Raw genomic sequence first — 20,096 nt, 5'->3', positions numbered from 1 at the left:
GTTTCGGCGTTTAGAGTTTGAGAGTCGATTTTGTTTTATTGCACGGACGGACGGGTGATCCCGTTGAGCGCCACTCGCACGGTTACTTTACACGGAAGATCCGTGGTGCATTAGCACAGCAGCAGCAAATAATAAAGCATCGATATTGCAGAGAACGAATGGGTACAGCAGGGTCCTTATTGAATAGTGCACAACTAACAAAATGAAGTAAAAGTAGTGGAGATCTGTGAAAAAGAGCTTTAAAGCTCATCGGATTCCTCGAGTATAAATCAGAAGTTTTATTCCTCAATTGAAACACAAACATAAAAAAAAATGCAACTATTATACGAGAGTAAGATTCGCCGTAAATATTTAGGTACAGGTGCAAGTAAGCTGTGTTTTGCTCAAGCAGTAAAAATAAACTGGGGGGTTCTGTATATTATTTTAATGAGGCTACACTTTGACTGACCATTGCCAAAAGGAATGTGGTGGGACAATCCCCGAGAATACTCTGGGATAAACCCACAGACGGATAGGAGGGGCAATAGCTGTGGCATTCCACAACGCCACCCACTCCCTGGATTGCGTCATAGCCCTGAAGGCGGGGAGCCGAAATCCGACGGTGATCTTTGCGTGATCCATCAACCCCGTCTTCAAAGATGCTAAATTGCAGGCGCGAGACCCTTGTACATTGCATTGTACACGTTTGTCATCAGCCGTGGTCAATCCACTGCTTAATATACATAGAGTACTGTCTGTAACGCGTATCCACCACATCATCTCTATGTGCTATGAAGAAGAGCCGTTGCCCGGAACGTCACCTATTACATGCTGTTCCTTTTCAGGCCAAAGTGTTCATTTTTTTAAGTAATATTATTTGTTCTTGCGCACCACTGTCAACGCAGCATTGAGTAGCAGCATCACCAGAAAAAAAAAGCGTTTTAATGTTGTTTTGTGTTTAAAGTTGAGGAACGCGCGATACAGTCGAATAAAAAAAAGTAAACACCTTGTGGGCGGGGCTTAAGTTTTGCCTGGGCGGAGCTTAAACAACTAGGGGCGAGGCTTGAGTGGGGTTTGAGGCGAGATAGGCGGGGTTTAAGTGGGCGCGGGCGGAGCTTAATTTGCAAGCGAACGCGCTCATTGGCCACTCGCAACTTAGCGAGCCACGCCTTTTAACGGACGCGCGCGCTTGAATGCGGCCTATATAAGGCGGTGGCGCCACACGTGTTTACCGCTGAACGTCGCGAAAAGTTTAAGAGTTTTGGTTTTCGCGTTCTAGGTGTTATCCGGTTACAGACACAGTGGAACATTCTCATTCTCTCTGGTAGCAGGAGTGGTGGGCAGCATTGGGGTGTGGTGGGCAAGCATTGGGGTGGGGTGGAGAGCTGGTTACAACGCTTAGCGGTTTGTTTACGTGTGCTGTAACGAGTACGGGTGAGTCGGATAACATTTGTGTGCATGTTGCAACATAAATTGTGCATGTACAATATCTGCAAGAGGTGTGTGTGTGTGCGTTGCAGCTAGTGCGTGCACGCCACTTCGGATTGTGCAAATGCACGTAGCGTAATCTATGTGCTCGAGTGCGTTCTTAAGAGTCTGCGCATGCAGTCGAAAGAAAGTGTAGGTACGTACAGTACGTAACTTTGTAACCATTACGGTGTCGACTAATGAGTTGCGTGCAACTTTGAACGACTTTGCGTGTCGTAGAAGTAGAACCCGGTGGTGGTGGTGAGTTCTGCAATTCCGTAACGGTTCGTCAACTGCCACAACCCCAACTTGGCAGAGAGAAAAGGTGGCAGAGTAAATAATAATATCTTGCTACTATTTAACACAGTTAATATTATTTTTGGGGGGGGGGGGGGGAGGGCTGAATTGCTCCGGGAAGATTTGTGAAAGCTTTTTTTTAAGTATTAGGACAATTTATAGAGTGGTTAGTAGTGTTTTTAAGGCCGTTACGGGGGTATCTCGTCTTGATATTTGTTTTTTTTCACACTAGCCAACCGGTTAGCACGATTGACAGCCTACGTACGGTGCGAAAGAAGTTAAACCTAAATTTAGTAGCAGCAGCATTTTTTGGTTAAGTTTAAGTACAGTTGATACGTAACAAGAAGTAAATCATGAGTTACGGGGCCAGGCGTCAAATTTTGCGGCACGTCATCAACAACAGCAACAGTAGCAACAACACCAAGGGAGCTCCCAGCAGCAACTTGAACGAGAACATTTCTTCTAGCAGCAAAGGCAGCCGTAACGCCACGAGCAGCATCAGCAGCAGCATCAGCAACAACATCATAACCAGATCCGACAGAATCAACATCAGCAGCAAGCTCAGATCTGGCGGCGGCAGCAGCAGCAGCGTTGTGGTGGCTCGGAGGTTGGACTGGAGTCAGGACGATGACAGCGGCTCCTCCACCGACGATTCCGCCTTCAACGAGGACAGTTTCTACTCCTCTCCTGCAGCTATCCCACCACTACCACCTCCACCACCACCACCACCTTCGTCTCCGCCAGCTCCTTCTTCACGACGACCACGACCACCTCCACCAGCAGCAGCAGCAGCACCACGGTCGGCAAGCCACGGCGTCGTCCAACACCCACACCACCAGTGGCGTCCGTTCGACGCAATGCCGGCAGTGCCGTCGTCTCCCGAAGACTCGCTGCTGAGCGGAGGCTCTCCTCCAGCCTTCTCCCACGGTGGGACCGACGACGATGACGACGACGACGGTGGTGGTGGTGGTGGTGGTCGTGGTGGTGGTCGTGGTGGTACAGATTACGGGGACGACGCACTTGCCGCAGCTCGTCGACTTGACAACTGTGGCGCTGGCGAAGATGGTGGTGGTGGTGCTGCTGCTGCTGCCGCCGCCGCTACTGCTGACGACGACGATGATGATGATGCCGGTGGCGGCACTGCTGATGATGAGGACAAGGAGAATCGCACCCCGCGTCGGCCCCGGCCCCGATGGGGGTTTCAAGGTGTGGGAAGTCCCAGTTGCACCCCGGGTGAGGTCGGGAGGTCATTGCGTCCGGAGTCTCCTCCACACAAGACGATGCACAAGCTGCGACTCATGGACTCGCCCCACTCTCCCAAGGTAAGCGGCGACTCTGAACGTCAGACGCCGGTGTTTTGCGTTTGAACATCTGGGCAGTTCACCGGCATCGTTGGTTTAAGCGAGGCTGACTGCTGATGAAGACCCTGAACGTCAGACACCGGTGTTTTGCGTTTGAACAACTGGGCAGTTCACCGGCATTGCTTCAAGTGAGCATGACTGCTGATGAAGACGCTGAATGTTGAAACTGGTCCAGAGCTTTTGCTTGTATTGAATGCAATGCTGCCGAAATTATGCACTCCCATAAGGGTGCGTTGCTGATGGGATCTGTTAAAAATGCTTTTATTTGTTGATGTGCATAGAGAAAGTAGTATGCTCACGGCTTGCTTATGATTGTACGGACTGGTGTGTATGTACAGACTGGTGTTGTGCACACGTTGATGTTTGTTTACAGTGTGTTACAGGTGTGTGTGTGTTTGTGTGTTCGTTTGCTGTTTGAATGGAGAGCTCTCATCTCCCGCCGTTGGCTGCAGCCGACGCGGGTAGAGGCGGCACGCTGACACCCCACCCACCCTGCAGCCTCAGATGCACCCACCTGCCCCAGCCACCCACCACACACTCAGACACCAGCACACCTGTACACTCATTGACTGACTTAGCCAGCCACCATACACTCAGACACCAGCACACCTGTACACTCATTGACTGACTTAGCCAGCCACCACACACTCAGACACCAGCACACCTGTACACTCATTGACTGACTTAGCCAGCCACAACACACTCGGACACCAGCACACCTGTACACTCATTGACTGACTTAGCCAGCCACCACACACTCAGACACCAGCACACCTGTACACACATTGACTGACTTAGCAACCCATCATACACTCAGACACCAGCACACCTGTACACTCATTGACTGACTTAGCAACCCACCATACACTCAGACACCAGCACACCTGTACACTCATTGACTGACTTAGCCAGCCACCATACACTCAGACGCCAGCACACCTGTACACTCATTGACTGACTTAGCAACCCACCACACACTCAGACACCAGCACACCTGTACACTCATTGACTGACTTAGCCAGCCACCATACACTCAGACGCCAGCACACCTGTACACTCATTGACTGACTTAGCAACCCACCACACACTCGGACACCGGCACACCTGTACACTCATTGACTGACTTAGCCAGCCACCACACACTCAGACACCAGCACACCTGTACACTCATTGACTGACTTAGCCAGCCACCATACACTCAGACACAAGCACACCTGTACACATATTGACTGACTTAGCCAGCCACCATACACTCAGACACCAGCACACCTGTACACTCATTGACTGACTTAGCAACCCACCACACACTCAGACACCAGCACACCTGTACACACATTGACTGACTCTATAACCAGCCACTCACTCGTACACTAAGTCACCTGTACACATATTGACTGACTTAGCCACCCATACACCAGCCCACCTGTACATCCACTGCCCGACTTAGCCACTTATACACTAATTAACCTGTGCACTCACTCACTGACGAAGACACCCCATACGCCCACCCATACACAAACTCACCTGCACAAGACTGCCATGCATCCGCCCCACCCCTGCTGCCCATAACGTGCTACCGTGTATGATTTGTGCGCTCTGCGTTTTCACTAGCGTGGTGAAGTATGGCCAAATAAGCCGCACGGCATGGGAAAGCACGCATCCAGCAGTGGATTGGCAACACGGGCCGTGCGTGTCCATTCAACCACCAATGCACCGACCCACCCATACACTCACCGGCTGACTCACCCACTCGCCCACAACACTCACCCACTGACATCTGCTGGCAGACTTTAACCAGACATACACTCACCTGTCTGTACACCTCCGTAACAGTTACGCATTGAACCACTGACTCACCCTTCTACCGTAAAACTTACAGCCCCACCCGCAGACTCGCCTACGGAAAGTTTTGTCATTTTGTTATTTATAACCGGGTGATAACTCAAGAGTCCAGGATGAGTCTCATGTGCAAGTGTGACCTCATTGCTGTATGCTGTGTGCGTGTGTAAATCCAAGTTAGCCGCTCGCTAACAGCACTTGCCCCCCCCATACGTCAGTTCAGGCTACACGGGGGATCTTTGGAATCCCAGTCGAGTAATTTGTACGAACAGATTTTAGTATCGGCGCATTCGTCCATGCATTTAGAAATAAAAAAAACAGTATTTCCATGCAGTCACCAACGATTGCTAACGATTTTGGGCTCGTAACACTTGCATTCACACAGGCCGTACTGCGGGGTCAATTCGTCGTCGATTTGTCCAGGGTTAGAGCTTGTGTGTAAAATATCAATTGGGGCGACGTGCCCTCCACCACCCGGCGATTCAAGTCGTCACGTGGTGGACAAAACGAGCCCCACTGATTTCGGTTTATTGAGCGAAAACCGGTAGCGTTGGGAAGGCGAGCGGAAACCTTTGAAACATTTTCTAAACGACGTTTCGCTGGCGATTGCGCACCCAGCCATCGTCGGGTTTTGAGCCAAGAGCTGAAATCTGGGGAGGGGGGGGGAGTGATTTAAAAAAACGTGTGACCAGGTTGTGGACCGTAATGGAATTGTTACCTCGGCCTCCTCCTGGGTCTCGTCCTGACGAAGCTCGACGTAGCCACACACACTGCCTTGAAAATAAGATAATGCGAGTGGGCCGTGGCGTTTCGGGGCAATGGCCCTTCTTCATAGCGCGTGGTCAAATGGGGCCAGATCGATACGTGGCGTCCCCCAAATATATTTTGCGAGCCGTGGTGTCAGAATGGTGACCGCGTGGTTGATTCCACGTGCGCACGTGCACTGGCGGCGCTGCTGGCTGGTGTGGTGCTTACGTGGCCGTTGGTGGTGGTTTGTGGTCGCACCTGGGTGGCAGACGCCAGTAGGGCCTGGCTGAGACGCGGCAGGCAGGAAGCCGGGGGACCGATCTCGCCACCGTCTTGTGCGCCGCCCCCCCCAGGACGCTGTTCACACCTGCGAGCTCGCGTCTGTCGCTCTCTCGGGGTGGGATTAATTAAGAATATAAACTAAACTACGTATTAGAATATTTTTTTTTTTACCAGGCAAGGCCCAGTGAGCCAGGGGCGGAGCCAGGGGGGGTGGGGGTGACAGGGGTGACATTCTGCGTGTAAGTGTACGACACTCGGTCTGGCGGACTCTGTGCAACTGCATTGTCAGAGTGTGTCGCCAACCGATGGCGTCTAGTTCAACAGCTTGACTCTCTAATCATTCTTGAAATTAACATTTGTTGAATGTCACCCCGGCCTGAAATCCTGGCTCCGCCCCTGCAGTGAGCTATATAGCTCTTTTTCAGAAGCGACCTGGCCACGTATGATACAGTAGCTCAGCGAAGTGGCTTATTGCGTGGACATTTATAGCAGCCATATTCTCTAAATGCGCGTTGATTCTAAACGTGGAGGGGAAAACCGGAGGACCTGGAAAAAAATCCACACGACCACAGGGAGAACATGCAAACTTCAAATATATAGGCGTCAGGGTATGGATCAAACACACGACCTCCTGTACTCCAGGCAAGGTAATCACTATTATTATGCAGCGGCTGTGAGTGTATGTCTATGGACTCTTAAGTATTTCTATGGGTCTCTATGTATTCCTGTTGGCCTCTATGCATCTCTATGTATCTCTATGGGTTTACTATGAGGTCCATAGTTTGAGATGCATGGCCACAATCGCACGACTGTGCCTTGTATGTCTACGTCACCCCCACGTGCCCCGTGCCGGCCTTCACAGGTGCTACTCGCCAATGGCTCCCGCCCCAACAGTCGGTTTGTCTCTGTGTCTCTGTGTCCATGTCGCAGAGCCTGAGGCAGCTGGCGCGTGCGGGCGCCGGGTTCCGCTTGGGCGCCGGCCCTGCGCGGTCCACCCCCAAGGCGGGCCCCCGCATAAACTTTAACCCCTTCACGCCGGACTCGGTGGACGTGCTGCAGTCCTGCCTGCACAGGAACCGCAAGAGGGAGTGAGTGGCTCGCAACGCACAGCTCTTCACATCCACCCCACCAGGCCCTCAGTTCCTCTGTCTGTTCGATTGTCTGTCTGTCCGTGTTTGTGGGTTGACACTGCTGATACCAATGACCGGTACCAGTGGTGTCAAGATCGGCCTCTGTGGAGGTGGAGGCTCGTGAAGGACGCTGCTGCTACTGGGAAGTTGGAGGCAGTCGCCCTCCAGCATCAACGGAGGGCGGAGGAGTGACGCTCACAATAGTGAGCGCAGCGCCGTGCGGCTAAACGCAGCGAGGTGGCACAGTGGGGGGCACAGGTGGTGCATCGGCCGGCCAGCTCACTCAGTCAGTCCATGACTGCTGGGTTTTTCTAGCGAGCGTTGTTCACTTCACGTGCACAAAGCCTGGCCACGTAGTGGCAAATAGCGGTGTGTTGTCGTGGGCTGTGGGGAGCTGTAGTGTTGCGGTTAGCGCACTGCGCTTCGAATTCGGGTTTGATTCCCGCTCCCGGCCAACACCAGTGACGATTAACTGAACTGGTCCTGGGCCTGCCCTAGGTCGACTAAAATGAGTACCTGGCGCGGTTGTGTAAAATATCGCCAATCGGGAGACAAAGAAAGCCGGGCGTGGTGCTGGCCACCCACCCCCTCGTGTGCCGTGCCAGCCTTCAGAGGCATTCGCTAACAGCGCTTGCCCCAACGGTCTGTTAAGGCTACGTGGGGGATCTTTGTCTTTGCGGGTTCGTCTTGTCTGTTTGTGGGTTTGTCTGTCCAACGGTCTATCTGTCCATATCGTCTGTCTGTGTGTGGGGTTGTTTGTCCACTTTATTGTAACCGCCTTCTCCTGGCGAGTAGGGGTACGGGCACCTCCTTGACGCTCACCCACGGCTGGGAAGGGAGTCACACAGCCCATCTGTGCGGTGATCCACCAATCGTCGCTGCTGCTGGCCTCCACAGTGCTGGGTGCATCAGGGTGGGCACCAGCGCAATACCTTGAGATACAGACACCACAGAGCCCCCTGTACACAGAGCCCCCCCCCTCCCACCCTTTGCGAGTCGCACCCGACTGCAGAAAGTCGATTCGGCTAATTTAGTTTTGTTGTCGAGTCGGCTTTAATTGATGAGGCCATGCAGCTGCTTCGTGCAGATTCCAACACCTGGTCACCCCCTTCCTCACACTCGTGCCACTGCGGGCGGCGGGTGGGTGGTTGGTTGGGTGGTCGGGGTGAGGATGGGTTTGGTGAGTGAGTGGGTGGTTGTGTTGATGAGTGTGTGTGGTTGGTGAGGATGGGTTTGGTGAGTGGGTGGGTGGTTTGGTGAGTGTGGGGTCAGTTTGGATGGGTTTGGGTTGGTGAGTGTGTGGTGGGTGGGTGGGATGGTTTTAGATTGGCCAGTGCGTGGGGATGGGTTTGGGTTGGTGGGTAATGGTTGGTTTGGCGAGTGGGTGGGTTGGTCGGTGGGATGGTTGTAGCTTGATGAGTATGTGGGGTGGGTGTCCGATGGGTTTTGTTAGGTGAGTGAGTTGTGGTAAGTGGTTGGGTGAGTGTGTGGGTGTATAAGAATGGATGTAGATTGATTAGTGGGTGGGATAGATTGTGGTTGTGAATTGGTGAGTGGGTGGGTATAGGAAATATATGGCCTGGCGGGCGAGTGTGTGGGTGAGTTGACGGAGTGGGAGACCTTGGGTCAATTATGATCGTAATTTCGCGTTTGATTCTTCATGATGTGCAATGACAATGTTGTTTGTAATTTGAGCAAAAAATTTGCTCCAACCGTACTTATATTTGACTCCGGTTCTGCATGTGAAGGACGTGACTGGTGTACGCGGTGGGTTTGAGTGAGTGGATGGGTGGGTGGGTCAGTGGGCGGGTGTGTGTTGGCATGGGGGTGGGTGGCTACTGCCAGGCGCTGGCAGCTGTCACATGTCGCACCCCTACACTGCATGTCGCACGTCCTGGCTAATCGCTAACACGTGGCCTCCGACCCCTTCCTGCAGGGCAGGGCACGGGCCTTCAAATGAGCTCCCGGGCATGCAAGGGCAGCACATTCGCTTTGTTTGCCCGCGACCGTTTATTGATCCCGCTAACGCAGACTGACGACTCTGATCCTCGCTCACGGCCTCTGAACCGGACTTGAGCGATGGGGCGGGCGCGTCGCCGTGACGTGGAGGGGACCCGACTCGTGGTTCGCGGGTCACCGGTTCAATTCCTCGCCCCCCCAATGAGGGGGGGGGGGGTCAAGGTTGGGCCGTCTTTCCCCGCAGGTTCCGTTGTGCGTAAGAAGTGAAGCGTCGGAGCCTTCCCACACGGATGAGAAATAGGAAACCAAAAAAGTCGAGCTTAAAACGCTATTCGATTTCTTTATTTTTTCCTCTCTCCCAAATCCCATCGCGGTTGAGCTCTCGGCGTCGCGTCTCCTTTTTGCGGTTTAACGCGCCCGGCCGGCGTTTACCAGGGCGGCCTGCCGAGGGTTCGAACCGCGGACCTCCTGCAGCTGGCGCGCCCGGAGAGGGGGGGGGGGGGGGGGGGGGGCCTCCGTCGCGGACCTGCGCACGTTCCGTGGAGACCGTTGCGCCCCCCCCCCCGTACCGCCTGCACCCCCTCTACCCCACCTCGTTTGCACCCCTCGTCACGGTCCCTCTCCCGCTGTACCGTCCGCAGGAGCGATGACGACCCGATGGACAGAACGTCACAAGACGGGTGCCCGAATCCGCCCAAGGTAACCGATGTTATGGAACTCTTGCGGGCCGACATCCCGAACCTAGGTTGCATTCATAATGCAGGTTTTTTTTTGTGGTTGGTTAGATCACGGAAATATGTGAATGTGTCGTGAAACCCGCCACCACCCGACACAGCCAATTAGTGAGCTTTGTCACGTAAACAGAACGTGCCAATTCGTTACCAGTACAGCACCGCACCGGTGTGTTGGAGAGCCAAGCCACAACATTTACAATCGGAGTACGACGTTTCGCCAGTCATTATAACCAGCATCATCAGGCGGACAGCCAGATTTGTGGAGAAGTCAACCCGTGGCGGGTGGTGGCGGGTTTAACGACACATTTATATATTTACGCGATCTAACACAAAAATCCTGTATTATGGATATTGGTAGCGAAAGCCTACCGTTAAACTAGATTGCATTATTGTCTGCGGCGGAACAGGAAGTTGATTCGTAAACCGATTTTGACCTGGTTTTGCCTTGTAACTGAGCATGTATCTCTCTTGATGCCTTTGTCATCATCATCGTGGTCTAGCTACTGCCGGATGAAGAGCAACGTGATGTTTCTAAGCCTGCGTTTGGTTTTTCTGACGCACGCGTTTTAAATTCCGCTCGTGCGTCTCCACCACCGCACTTCGACGCGATGTAGGTTTTGTTCCATTTTCTATTTTACTTAATTATTTTTTAGTGATTTGCTTGACTTCTCTTTATTTTGCACTCGTCGTGTTTTTTTTTTTTTGACCCGCCCTTACTACAGATGCGCTTCTGCGGCCCGCTGTCACCCCTCCTTCTCATATTAGGAATCCACTGCGCCTTTAAACCATCTAGAGTGAAAGCTAATTCCTGTACAACTGCTTTTTGTCTGTTTGTTGTCCTTCCCCCGCTGTCGCTGTCGCGCTTGTGCAGCGCATGATGAGCATGCGGGAGGCGGAGATGATGTCGCGTTTCTCCACCGAGTTCCACGAGCTGGGCGCGCTGGGACACGGCCACTTTGGCTCCGTGTCGCGCTGCGTCAAGCGCCTCGACGGCTGCGTCTACGCGGTCAAGCGATCGCGCCGGCCCGTCGCGCACTCCGCCGACGAGTGAGAGCCCTCCGCACGCGCCGCCTGCACGCGCTCGTTCGCTCGCTCGCCCACACGCTCTCCCACACGCTCTCCCACACGACCATTCGCTCGCTCGCCCACACGCTCACTCGCTCGCCCACACGCTCGTTCACACGCTCATTCACTAGCTCGCCCATTCGCTCGCCCGCTCGCTCGCCCACACGCTCATTCGCTCGCTCGCCCGTCCACCCAGTCGCTCAGATGCCCACATGCTCGCTCACCCGTTCTCTCATCCGCCGCTCACCCACTCGGTGAAGGTGATTGCGGGTGGCGGTGGTGTTGATTGTGGTGGTGATTTTGGTGGCAGTGATGATGTTGGAGTGGTGCTGACTGGAACGGTGGTTGTGGTTGTGGTGGTGGTGCAGGCAGATCGCGCTACGTGAGGTGTGCGCCCACGCGGTGCTGGGGCAGCACCCCCACGTGGTCCAGTACTACTCGGCCTGGGCCGAGGACAACCACATGTACATCCAGAACGAGTACTGCAGCGGTACGCACGCATACCACACACACCACACGTACCGCATGTACCACCCGTACACACGTGCGGCCCACTCCGATTAGCACGGTTGGCTATGTATGGTGCGATAGACGTTCTACAAGCATACGCATGTGCACACACACACCACGTGTACATACAGAGCGAGTACTGCAGCGGTTTGCACGCACGCGCGTATCACACGTACCACGCTTGCACACGCGCGCACACCACATGTAAGCACGCACACGCGCGCGCACACTCCACGTGTACATACGGAGAAAGTACTGCAGCGGTATGCACGTACCACACGTACACGCACGTACACGCACGTACACGCACACACGCGTACCACACGTACACACACACACGTACCCACGCGCACACACGCGCACCCACACGCACCCACACGCACCCACACGCACCCACACGTACACACACGTACACACACGTACACACACCACATGAACATCCAGAATGAGCACCACAGCAATGTTTTTCTGCACCAACGCCAGTGACGATTATCTGAACCGGTCCTGGGCCTCCCCTAAGTCGACTCGGCCCCAAATGAGTACCTGGTGCAGCGTGTAAACATCGCCACTGGGGAGGCAAAGGCGGCCGGGAGTGCCGTGCCGTCCTTCATAGGTGCTGCTACTTGCTGACAGCACTTGCCCCAACAGTATGTTGAGGCTATACGGGGTGGGATCTTTGTCTTTACTTACACGTGTGCGTGTTCCGCATGTAGGTGGGAGCGTGACGGACGCTCTGCTGCGCTCCCCGGGCCACGCGTTCCCCGAGTGGCGAGTGCGGCGGATGCTGCTGCACGTGGCGCGGGGTCTGCGCTACATCCACAGCCTGGGCCTCGTGCACATGGACATCAAGCCCAGTGAGCACAGCCGACCCCCCACCCCGAGTGGCGCCTCCACGCCCTGCCGCCTCGTCAGCTCGCCACTTACCCATCCACCCACTCGCCCAGCCAGCCATCCACCCACCACCCACCCACCGACCCATCCACCCAGCCAGCCATCCACCCACCACCCACACACCCACACACCCACCACTGACCGATCCACCCATCCATCCACCCACCACCCACCACCGACCGATCCACCCATCCATCCACCACCCATCCGCCCAACCAGGCAGCCACCCAGCCAACCACCCACACAAGACTTGGTAGTCTCAGTCGCACCGTGGGACGGTAGAATGCCGAATCTGCAGCGTGATGCTGTGATTACTCAACAATGGGGGAGCCTAGCTCGAGATGAGTTTGACGGGAGCGTTTCTCTGTACCCCCACACCCCCCCCCCTCCACTCCGTGGGGCGCCAGGTAACATCTTCATCGCCCAGAGGACGCTGTCGTCCGAGCTGGAGGAGGGGGAGCCACAGAGCGACGCGGGGAGCGTGGGAGAGTCTCGAGACATCTACAAGATCGGTGGGGACACGCACACGTGGACACACAGACAAAGACAAAGACCCCCCCTCCCCCCCACCCCCCCCCGTGTCGCCTGAATGGAGACTCTCGGGGCAAGTGACGTTAACGGGCACCTACGAAGGCCGGAACTGCACACTGAGGGGTTGGGTGGGCCCGCAGCCATTCCCGGCCGCCTTTGTCTCCCCAGTGGCGATGTTTACACTTCCCACCAGCTACTCATTTGAGGCGGAGTCGACCTAGAGGGAGGTCCGTGAGCAGTTTCAATATTCCTCAGCCGACGTTGGTCGTGAGCGGAAATCAAACTCTGGTCACGGGGGGTGGGTGCGTAAGCGACACGACACCCGGCCTGAGTGACGTCACCACCGGGAAGGCCCACGTCGCCGCCGCTGCTGTCATCACCGAGCGTCCGTCGTCGCCGTGTCCCCCTCCTTCCTCCACCCCCCGATCAGGTGACCTGGGTCACGTGACGCAGGTGAACAGCCGCCACGTGGAGGAGGGCGACTCGCGGTTCCTCGCGCTGGAGGTGCTGCAGCAGGTGAGCGCACGGACGACTCGGCGGGCGGGCGAGCGCCGCTCGGGCCGCTAGCGTCGAGAGTCGGGCTGGCGGCTAGGTGTCGGCGGCTGGCCTGTGTGGTTTCGGCTAGGGGTGTAGGGATAAGTGTCTGGCTGGGTAGTTGTGGCTAGGGGTAGGAATAGTTTTCTGGCTGGCTAATATAGTGTCTGGTTATAGGTAGGGGTAGTTTCTGGACAGTTAGTATAGGGTGCTCAATAAAAATCGATTCCACGCTAGTGATTCCTTAGAATATGCATCGTTACGAAAGGAAACCCGAGTTTGATTGTGGCCTCGTGCGATCCACAAACCAAAAAGCCGATCTTACCCTCATTCGATTCAACGGACTTGCCGCCTGCCGTACATCCGCAACTCCGATGAGCACGGTTGGCTACGTGCGGCGCGAAAAAAATTTGACGTACGTACGTACATCTCGCCCATCCTCTCACGATCCGCCATCCCCTCCCCCTTACCCCGAGCAGGACTACTTGGCGTCGCCGCAGGCGGACGTGTTCGCGCTGGCGCTCAGCGCGGTGGTCGCCGCCGGCGGAGGTCCCCTGCCGCGGAACGAAGCCGACTGGATCCGGATCCGGCAGGGCTGGCTGCCGGAGGGGGCGGCCGTGGCGTCCCTGTCGCTGGAGCTGCGCACCCTCCTCACGGTGAGAAAGAGCGAGCGAGCGAGCGAGCGAGCCAGAGAGAAGCGACGCGCGGGCGCGGAGGCAAAGATCCCTCCGCGTGGCCTTCAGCGCGGTGTGGTCGGCGAGCAACGCCTGCGGAGGGCCCGGAGAGGCCCGCGCGAGTTGGGGGCGGTTGAGCAGGCGCCGCGCATGCGCGCTCGCGCACCGGGTGTGGGTTTTAAGGCCGTGTAACCCCCTCCCGTGTACCCCCCCCCACCCATGCAGGCCATGGTGAGACCCCAGGCGGGGGAGCGCCCCTCCACGGGGGAGCTGTGCTGCCACCCGACGCTGTGCGGCACCGCGGTGTGCAGCGTGCGGTCGCTGCGCCGCGCACTGTCGTGCGAACGCCTCAAGAACGCTCACCTGCGCAGGTGAGGGGGGGGACAAAGGATTTGAACGCCCACGCTTCTTCCCCCGGCCTTCGTACCCTCTCCACTGGCTCTCTCCTCACGCTCTCCCTTCCTCACTCTCTCTCTCTCTCTCGAGTACAGAGGTCGGCAACTTGCGGTTCGCGTGACCCTTGTTTATTAAGGACCCCCGTCTCGGATCGACGTGCATCGCGCCTCTTGAAATATGGTGTGGACCAATCCGTTTCAAAGACAGTGCACATACTGTCAGAGCATGCGTTTTTTTATTTGCATGTTCACCGCAAGTATGTGTGGTTAATGCAGACATGATTCCTTGCAAAGGTTTAAGTTTGGTGTTTTAACATCTTAACACCTGTTTTATTGGCAGAAAGGGGGAAAACCCTATTATCATTATATATGCAGTAAAACCTTGAATTGCGAGTAACTTGGTCTGCGCGTGTTTTGCAAGACGAGCAAATTTGATAAACGAGCGAGGGTCTTGCAATACGAGCAGTACGTATACGCTTTGTCTGCCGAGCGTCACGTGATCACAACTGATTTATGAGCGCTTTGATATACGAGCGTTTTGGATTACAAACACGATTCCGGAACGAATTATGCTCGCAATCCAAGGTTTTGCTGTATATAATTTTTACCGAATTTGAAGAAAAAAATGGTCTCTTGTTATTTTGGCCACCGGCCCCTGCTCACTGCAGTCCCCTGGCTTGTCCGTGAACTCCCCGGCGGTTCGGCGCCTGTATCCAAGCACAGACAAAGATTCCCCAGCCCTCCCGTTGTCGCCGCCGGGGGCAAGTGCTGTTTAGCGAGCACCCTATGACAGCGCAGGACGCCAGGGGGCGCACGAGGGGAAGGCGTGGACATCGCCGCGCGCCGCCGGCAGCCTTTGTCTCCCCGCTGTCCACGTGTTTGTTTGCACGTCACACCAGCAGGCGCTGATTTAAGGCCTATCCGACCCCGGTGCCGGCTCGCAGGTTTTAAATTTTTTTTGCTGCTGCCACCGTGAGCGGGAATGGAACTCGGGTCGCCGGGTTCGTGGCGCGGTACTTGGCGCACTGCCCAGCGCACCCCTGGCTGCCTGTGCTCTCTCTCTCTCTTCGCCATCAAAAGCGATTTGCCGCTCAGATGAGCGTTGAGGCAGAGCTCATCTCCATTGGTGGAAACGTTCCGTTGACGGCAGGATGGGGGCGGTGGGGGCGAGTCTCACCATAGGCCAACCGCTGTTGATTTCCATGCAGATTGGTACTCATTTTATGTACCCCATAGGATGGGATGTTGCTGATGATGATGGGCCCAGTCAAACCCTAACCAGGATTTGAACTCTAAATCCTTGCGATTGCGAGGTGCTTGCTCTGCCGGCCACTGAGTGGGCCCCCAACATTGGTCTGTGAACGATGTCTCCATTGAGTAACCGTCTCTCCCACCACCTCTCTCTCTTTATTTCTTTCATTCTCAGAGAGCTGCAGTTGCTGATGTCCAAGGAACGTTGCCCCAGCGACCGGAAGAGCGTCGCGGGCAGATTTCGCCGTTCGAGCAGCCTGACTCCCTGACACTCGTCCACGTGTTCCAGCAGAGGAGAGCGACAGAGACACGGATTCTGGCACCGCGGAGATCCTGGGTTCGGAGGCGTTTTTTTTTCGGCCCGCGTTCTCAAAGTGTCGCGAGCGTGCCGACGGTCAGGCATTCGGTGTAATATTCCTTGCTAAATATGTACATATAATGTGTTCGTTTTCAACAGATTGAGAGTACCTAGCAGATGTCGAATTCCACACAACAGATAAGTAGGCCGCACAACAGCCTTTAGAATCGTTAGTGCGCACGCGCGCAGTCTCCGTTCACACGCAGATCAATCGGCATGCGTGTGTAGTGTTCCGGTCGGGAGATAATTTTAGTTGATGTTTTGATTTTAATTTAATTTATTTACTCTGGCTTAGCCTGAAAGTCTGGCCTCGAGTTTGTTTTACCGCGGTACTGGCTGTCACCGTGACAGCCCGTTTTCCCGACGTAATGTGAGTCTGCTCGCCTGACGGAGGAGGTGTGTAAATAGGTCTCCTTTTGACCTCCTGAAACATTGAGCAAACAAATGCACAGTGAGAGAGAAATTTGTTTTCACATTCTGGAAAGAGTTGTGCCTTCCTGTATATGCGAGAATCAATTCCCGGGGTGCCTTCATTCGGCAAGGACTGGTGCTGTGGGGTGTTTTATGCTTTTTTAACCCAGGGTTGAAAGTGTTAATGCCTCTGTCTGTAGCGGCTGAGGTGGGGGGTAGGGTTATGATAATTCCCGTAACGTTGATTTATATCAATTACAAATATTTTTTGTAACGTTTGCGTTGCTGTTCCGGGGGGGGGGGGGGGGGGTGTGGACTTGTCCCTAGAGAAAACCGGCCATGTTGATCAAGACAAGGCCGCTATCTGAGCCCCGGTGGGTCATCTCCCGCACCTCAAATTTGCATGGTTGGCTACGTACGGTGGGAAAGAAATGAAATGTACATACATCGCGGCCTGGGGGCCTACCCCATTCCATGAGCCTGCCAAGAGCCCTTCCATTTGTATTATTATTACCGTTGGACTCGATACATCCGAGGACAAGCTCGCGTTGGAAATGGTCGCAGAATCCATGCGTACGCCTGGTTGTTATTGCCAAACTCGTGAGAAGGCCCGGTGCGTTAATAACGCCGCCAGACCTTTTGAAGCGAAGTTTGCATTTTGATTTTGTGTTTTTTTTTTTAAATGTAATTTGTGGAACTCTCTCCCGACAAATGTGAATTCCGCGGGGGGGGTGGTTTTAGGTGAGAGGCTAATCAACAGCTGACATCAGTGTAGGGTTGCCCGCGGTGTTGAACAGTTGCGATTTATAATCATGTCCTGGTCTCGCATTTTCCAAAAATAAATTCGTATCGTGATTATCGTTGACGCCGCGCTAACCGTATGCCGCTGGGCGGGTTTCGACCCCGGCGGCCGCCCTGGTTAAAACTGGCGGGGTGCCGCTGCTGCAACAGCCGTCAAAATACGCGCCGTCCAATTCGCGGTAGGCGCTTAAAAGGTCCCTTGGCGTTGTTCGCAAAAAGATATGGCCGTATGTGCGTCCGGCGACGCGGCACGCATCTGGAAAGTTGGCACCGCAAATTACTCGGGTGGGGGTGGGGGGGGTGAACCACGTAGAGACATCGCCACCCCTATTGCAAGAAATAGCCTCGAGTGAGACTCTCCCCGGTAGGTAAGTCTCGTCGCTCAAATTTACTTTGTCATGAAGGTTACGAAATTGTAAAGTTGCAGCGATTTAGAAGATTGGTGTGGCAGGCTTGTGTTCAGCTTCAGTTAGGTGACCATCCTCACTGGAGGTCTGGCAGAACACAAATGCGATGGGCATTGTGAAGCACGAAAATCTTCACGCCACCAATCGTTTTGTAGCGTTGAGCCTCATTTTTTTATTGTGTTTTTTTAAGGGCGATGCGCGCGACGTTTTGCCAAACAGGTGCTGGCGATTGCAATGACAATCATCTGAAAGGAGCGTTGCGTTGCATTTAGTGTCGTTTGTTTGCTCGAGTTTTATGCCGTTCCCTCGCTTTGTTATTTATTACTTGGCCCTTGTTGCCTTGAGCTGTTATTTAACGAGCGGCGTGTGTTGAGGTTGTGCACTGCGCAGTTTATTTTCGCCCCCTCGTTCGTTTTTGCACATTGTGAATTTTCACGGCGCTCCGCGGGAGGTTGGGTCTCGTTGCCGGATTGCCAACGGCGGGCCGCTGCCGAGGGAGGTGACGAAACGGTGCCGCGCGGCTTCGGTCGCTGTGGTGCTCATCGCACGCTGCGTCATTGGCACCGCAGTAGCTATGAGATGTTAACTGCCTCGCCTGGTATGGAGGAGGTGGTGGCTTCGATCCCGACTCTGACACCTGCTGCATATTTGGAGTTTGCGGTGTCTCTCTTCCCGTGGTCGCGTGTACTTTTCTCCTCTGGTTTTTGCTTCCATATTTTGGATTTTTGCCGACTGCTATACATTTCCACGTGTCGTTGAACTATCACTTGTGGCAAGGTTGCTTCTGAATGAGCTACGTCGCTCAGTGGGCCTTACCTGGTAATATAAAAATAGTTTAGTTTACACAAACAAGGTGTGTCTTGTTTGTGTAAAGACGACTTCGACGTGTAGCGTTTACAGCCCTGCAGAGCCAGCGGTGGGAATTCTACATTCCTGGTTCGCCCGGTTCTGCAATTGGTCGATCGGCAAGTCGCGTGCGGTGGGTTAAAGTGTGGGTAATCCCCACCTCTTCCAAGGCAGTCTGGTCAACGTGAAAGCGTCGGCCAAGATAAGCTCTAGAGGGGCTCTCCGTTAACTAGCGAGGGGCCGTACCTAGCTATAGCGCTGTGCCTTTAGCTAAACTAGTGGTGCAAAAAAAGTACCGGTCGGGACTCCAAATGCTGAAGATGGTGATGATGATTTCGAATGCGTTTGAAATTGGCACGGTACGAATTGAAGCCCGTGACGTTTTGCAACTGATCTGCTAGTGACTTTGAAGTTTACGCAGTTCTTCTGCAATGTGCCTTGAAGCGGAGTCAAGAAAATTCTTGAAAGGGAAGTTTGACGCCCGGTCTGCAGACGTCATAGCCACGTGGCCTTAAGTGCAAGTTGTACGGCGTTCAGATTTAGACGTTTTTGAAAGTGGACTCAGAGACACTGTTGCTTTCGCGAGCTGCCGATCAAAGTCGATGTTTTTTTGGTCCGTTGCTTTTCTTGTGGACGTATTTACAATAAATCAACTTATTACAGGTGTGTCTTGTTTGTGTAAAGACGACTTCGACGTACTTGTCTTGAGATGGTTTCTTTATTTAAGGAGTCACGTGCTCACCCCCGAACCGGCGAAGACCCCACTGCAACAGCCCCGAGTCTCCTGCTCATCTCCCTTTACATACGGTCTGAGGCTATGCCCCATTCCCAAACCTTCTCGCTGGTTCGAGACTGCCCGCTCTACCAGCAGACTCCACCGTCCTCTTCCGTCACCTGGCCACGCTCCTATTCTCGATCATTCCCATAGCCACCAGTCTTTTCGTACTGCAGACTGACTCCCCTGGCATTAATTCCCGTGGCCACTAGTCCATTCGCACTGCAGGCTGACTCCACTGGCATTACCTCCCGTGGCCACTAGTCCATTAGCACTCCCCTGGCATTACCTCCCGTGGCCACTAGTCCAATCGCACTGCAGGCTGACTCCCCTGGCATTACCTCCCGTGGCCACTAGTCCATTCGCACTGCAGGCTGACTCCCCTGGCATTACCTCCCGTGGCCACTAGTCCATTCGCACTGCAGGCTGACTCCCCTGGCATTACCTCCCGTGGCCACTAGTCCACTCACGCCGTAGGTGCAGCGTGCACCCCAAGTTAAGAAGAAGAAGAACCGCTGGTCTACTGCTCTATACGAACTCCTCCTTATCCTCCAGCCTCAACATCATCAAGTAATGATACTCAACACGTTGCACAAGTCTCCCTGCGAGACGTGTACACGATGCTGACAAGCCACCTCGTTGAGCTATCGTTTGTGATCGCCATGTCGCTCTGAAAAATAATCTAATTGCTCAGTAGTGGGATTTACCAGGAATAGTTTAGTTTTATTTGTATATATTTTTTTACCTTTCCTTTACTTTGCACTCCTATCGTGTTTTGTTATTGTTTGTTGTTGTAACGTTCTGTTATAAAAAAAACGAGCTTTGTAGCTCATCGGATTCCGCCTGCAGTGT

At 54.3% G+C, this 20,096-nt stretch overlaps 1 protein-coding gene across 1 annotated transcript; it reads left to right on the top strand.

Moving 5' to 3' along the window:
* The first annotated feature begins 1,052 nt into the window (after positions 1–1,052).
* On the top strand, positions 1,053–19,131 carry LOC116956441 (wee1-like protein kinase 1-A). The gene is made up of 11 exons (XM_032978081.2): positions 1,053–3,065; positions 6,903–7,060; positions 9,703–9,760; positions 10,667–10,842; positions 11,229–11,350; positions 12,084–12,224; positions 12,669–12,773; positions 13,223–13,308; positions 13,806–13,982; positions 14,226–14,371; positions 15,822–19,131. The coding sequence occupies exons 1-11, from the start codon at positions 2,097–2,099 to the stop codon at positions 15,913–15,915; spliced, it is 2,232 nt and encodes a 743-aa protein (XP_032833972.2). The 5' UTR covers positions 1,053–2,096; the 3' UTR covers positions 15,916–19,131.
* The last annotated feature ends 965 nt before the right edge of the window (positions 19,132–20,096 follow it).

This window comes from Petromyzon marinus, chromosome 65, assembly GCF_048934315.1.
Source record: "Petromyzon marinus isolate PM22_M1 ecotype Great Lakes invasive population chromosome 65, UKy_Petmar_22M1.pri1.0, whole genome shotgun sequence".
NCBI classification, from domain to species: Eukaryota; Metazoa; Chordata; class Hyperoartia; order Petromyzontiformes; family Petromyzontidae; genus Petromyzon; species Petromyzon marinus.
Note: the sequence above shows the minus strand (reverse complement) of the source record. Positions and strands in the feature narration are given on the sequence as shown.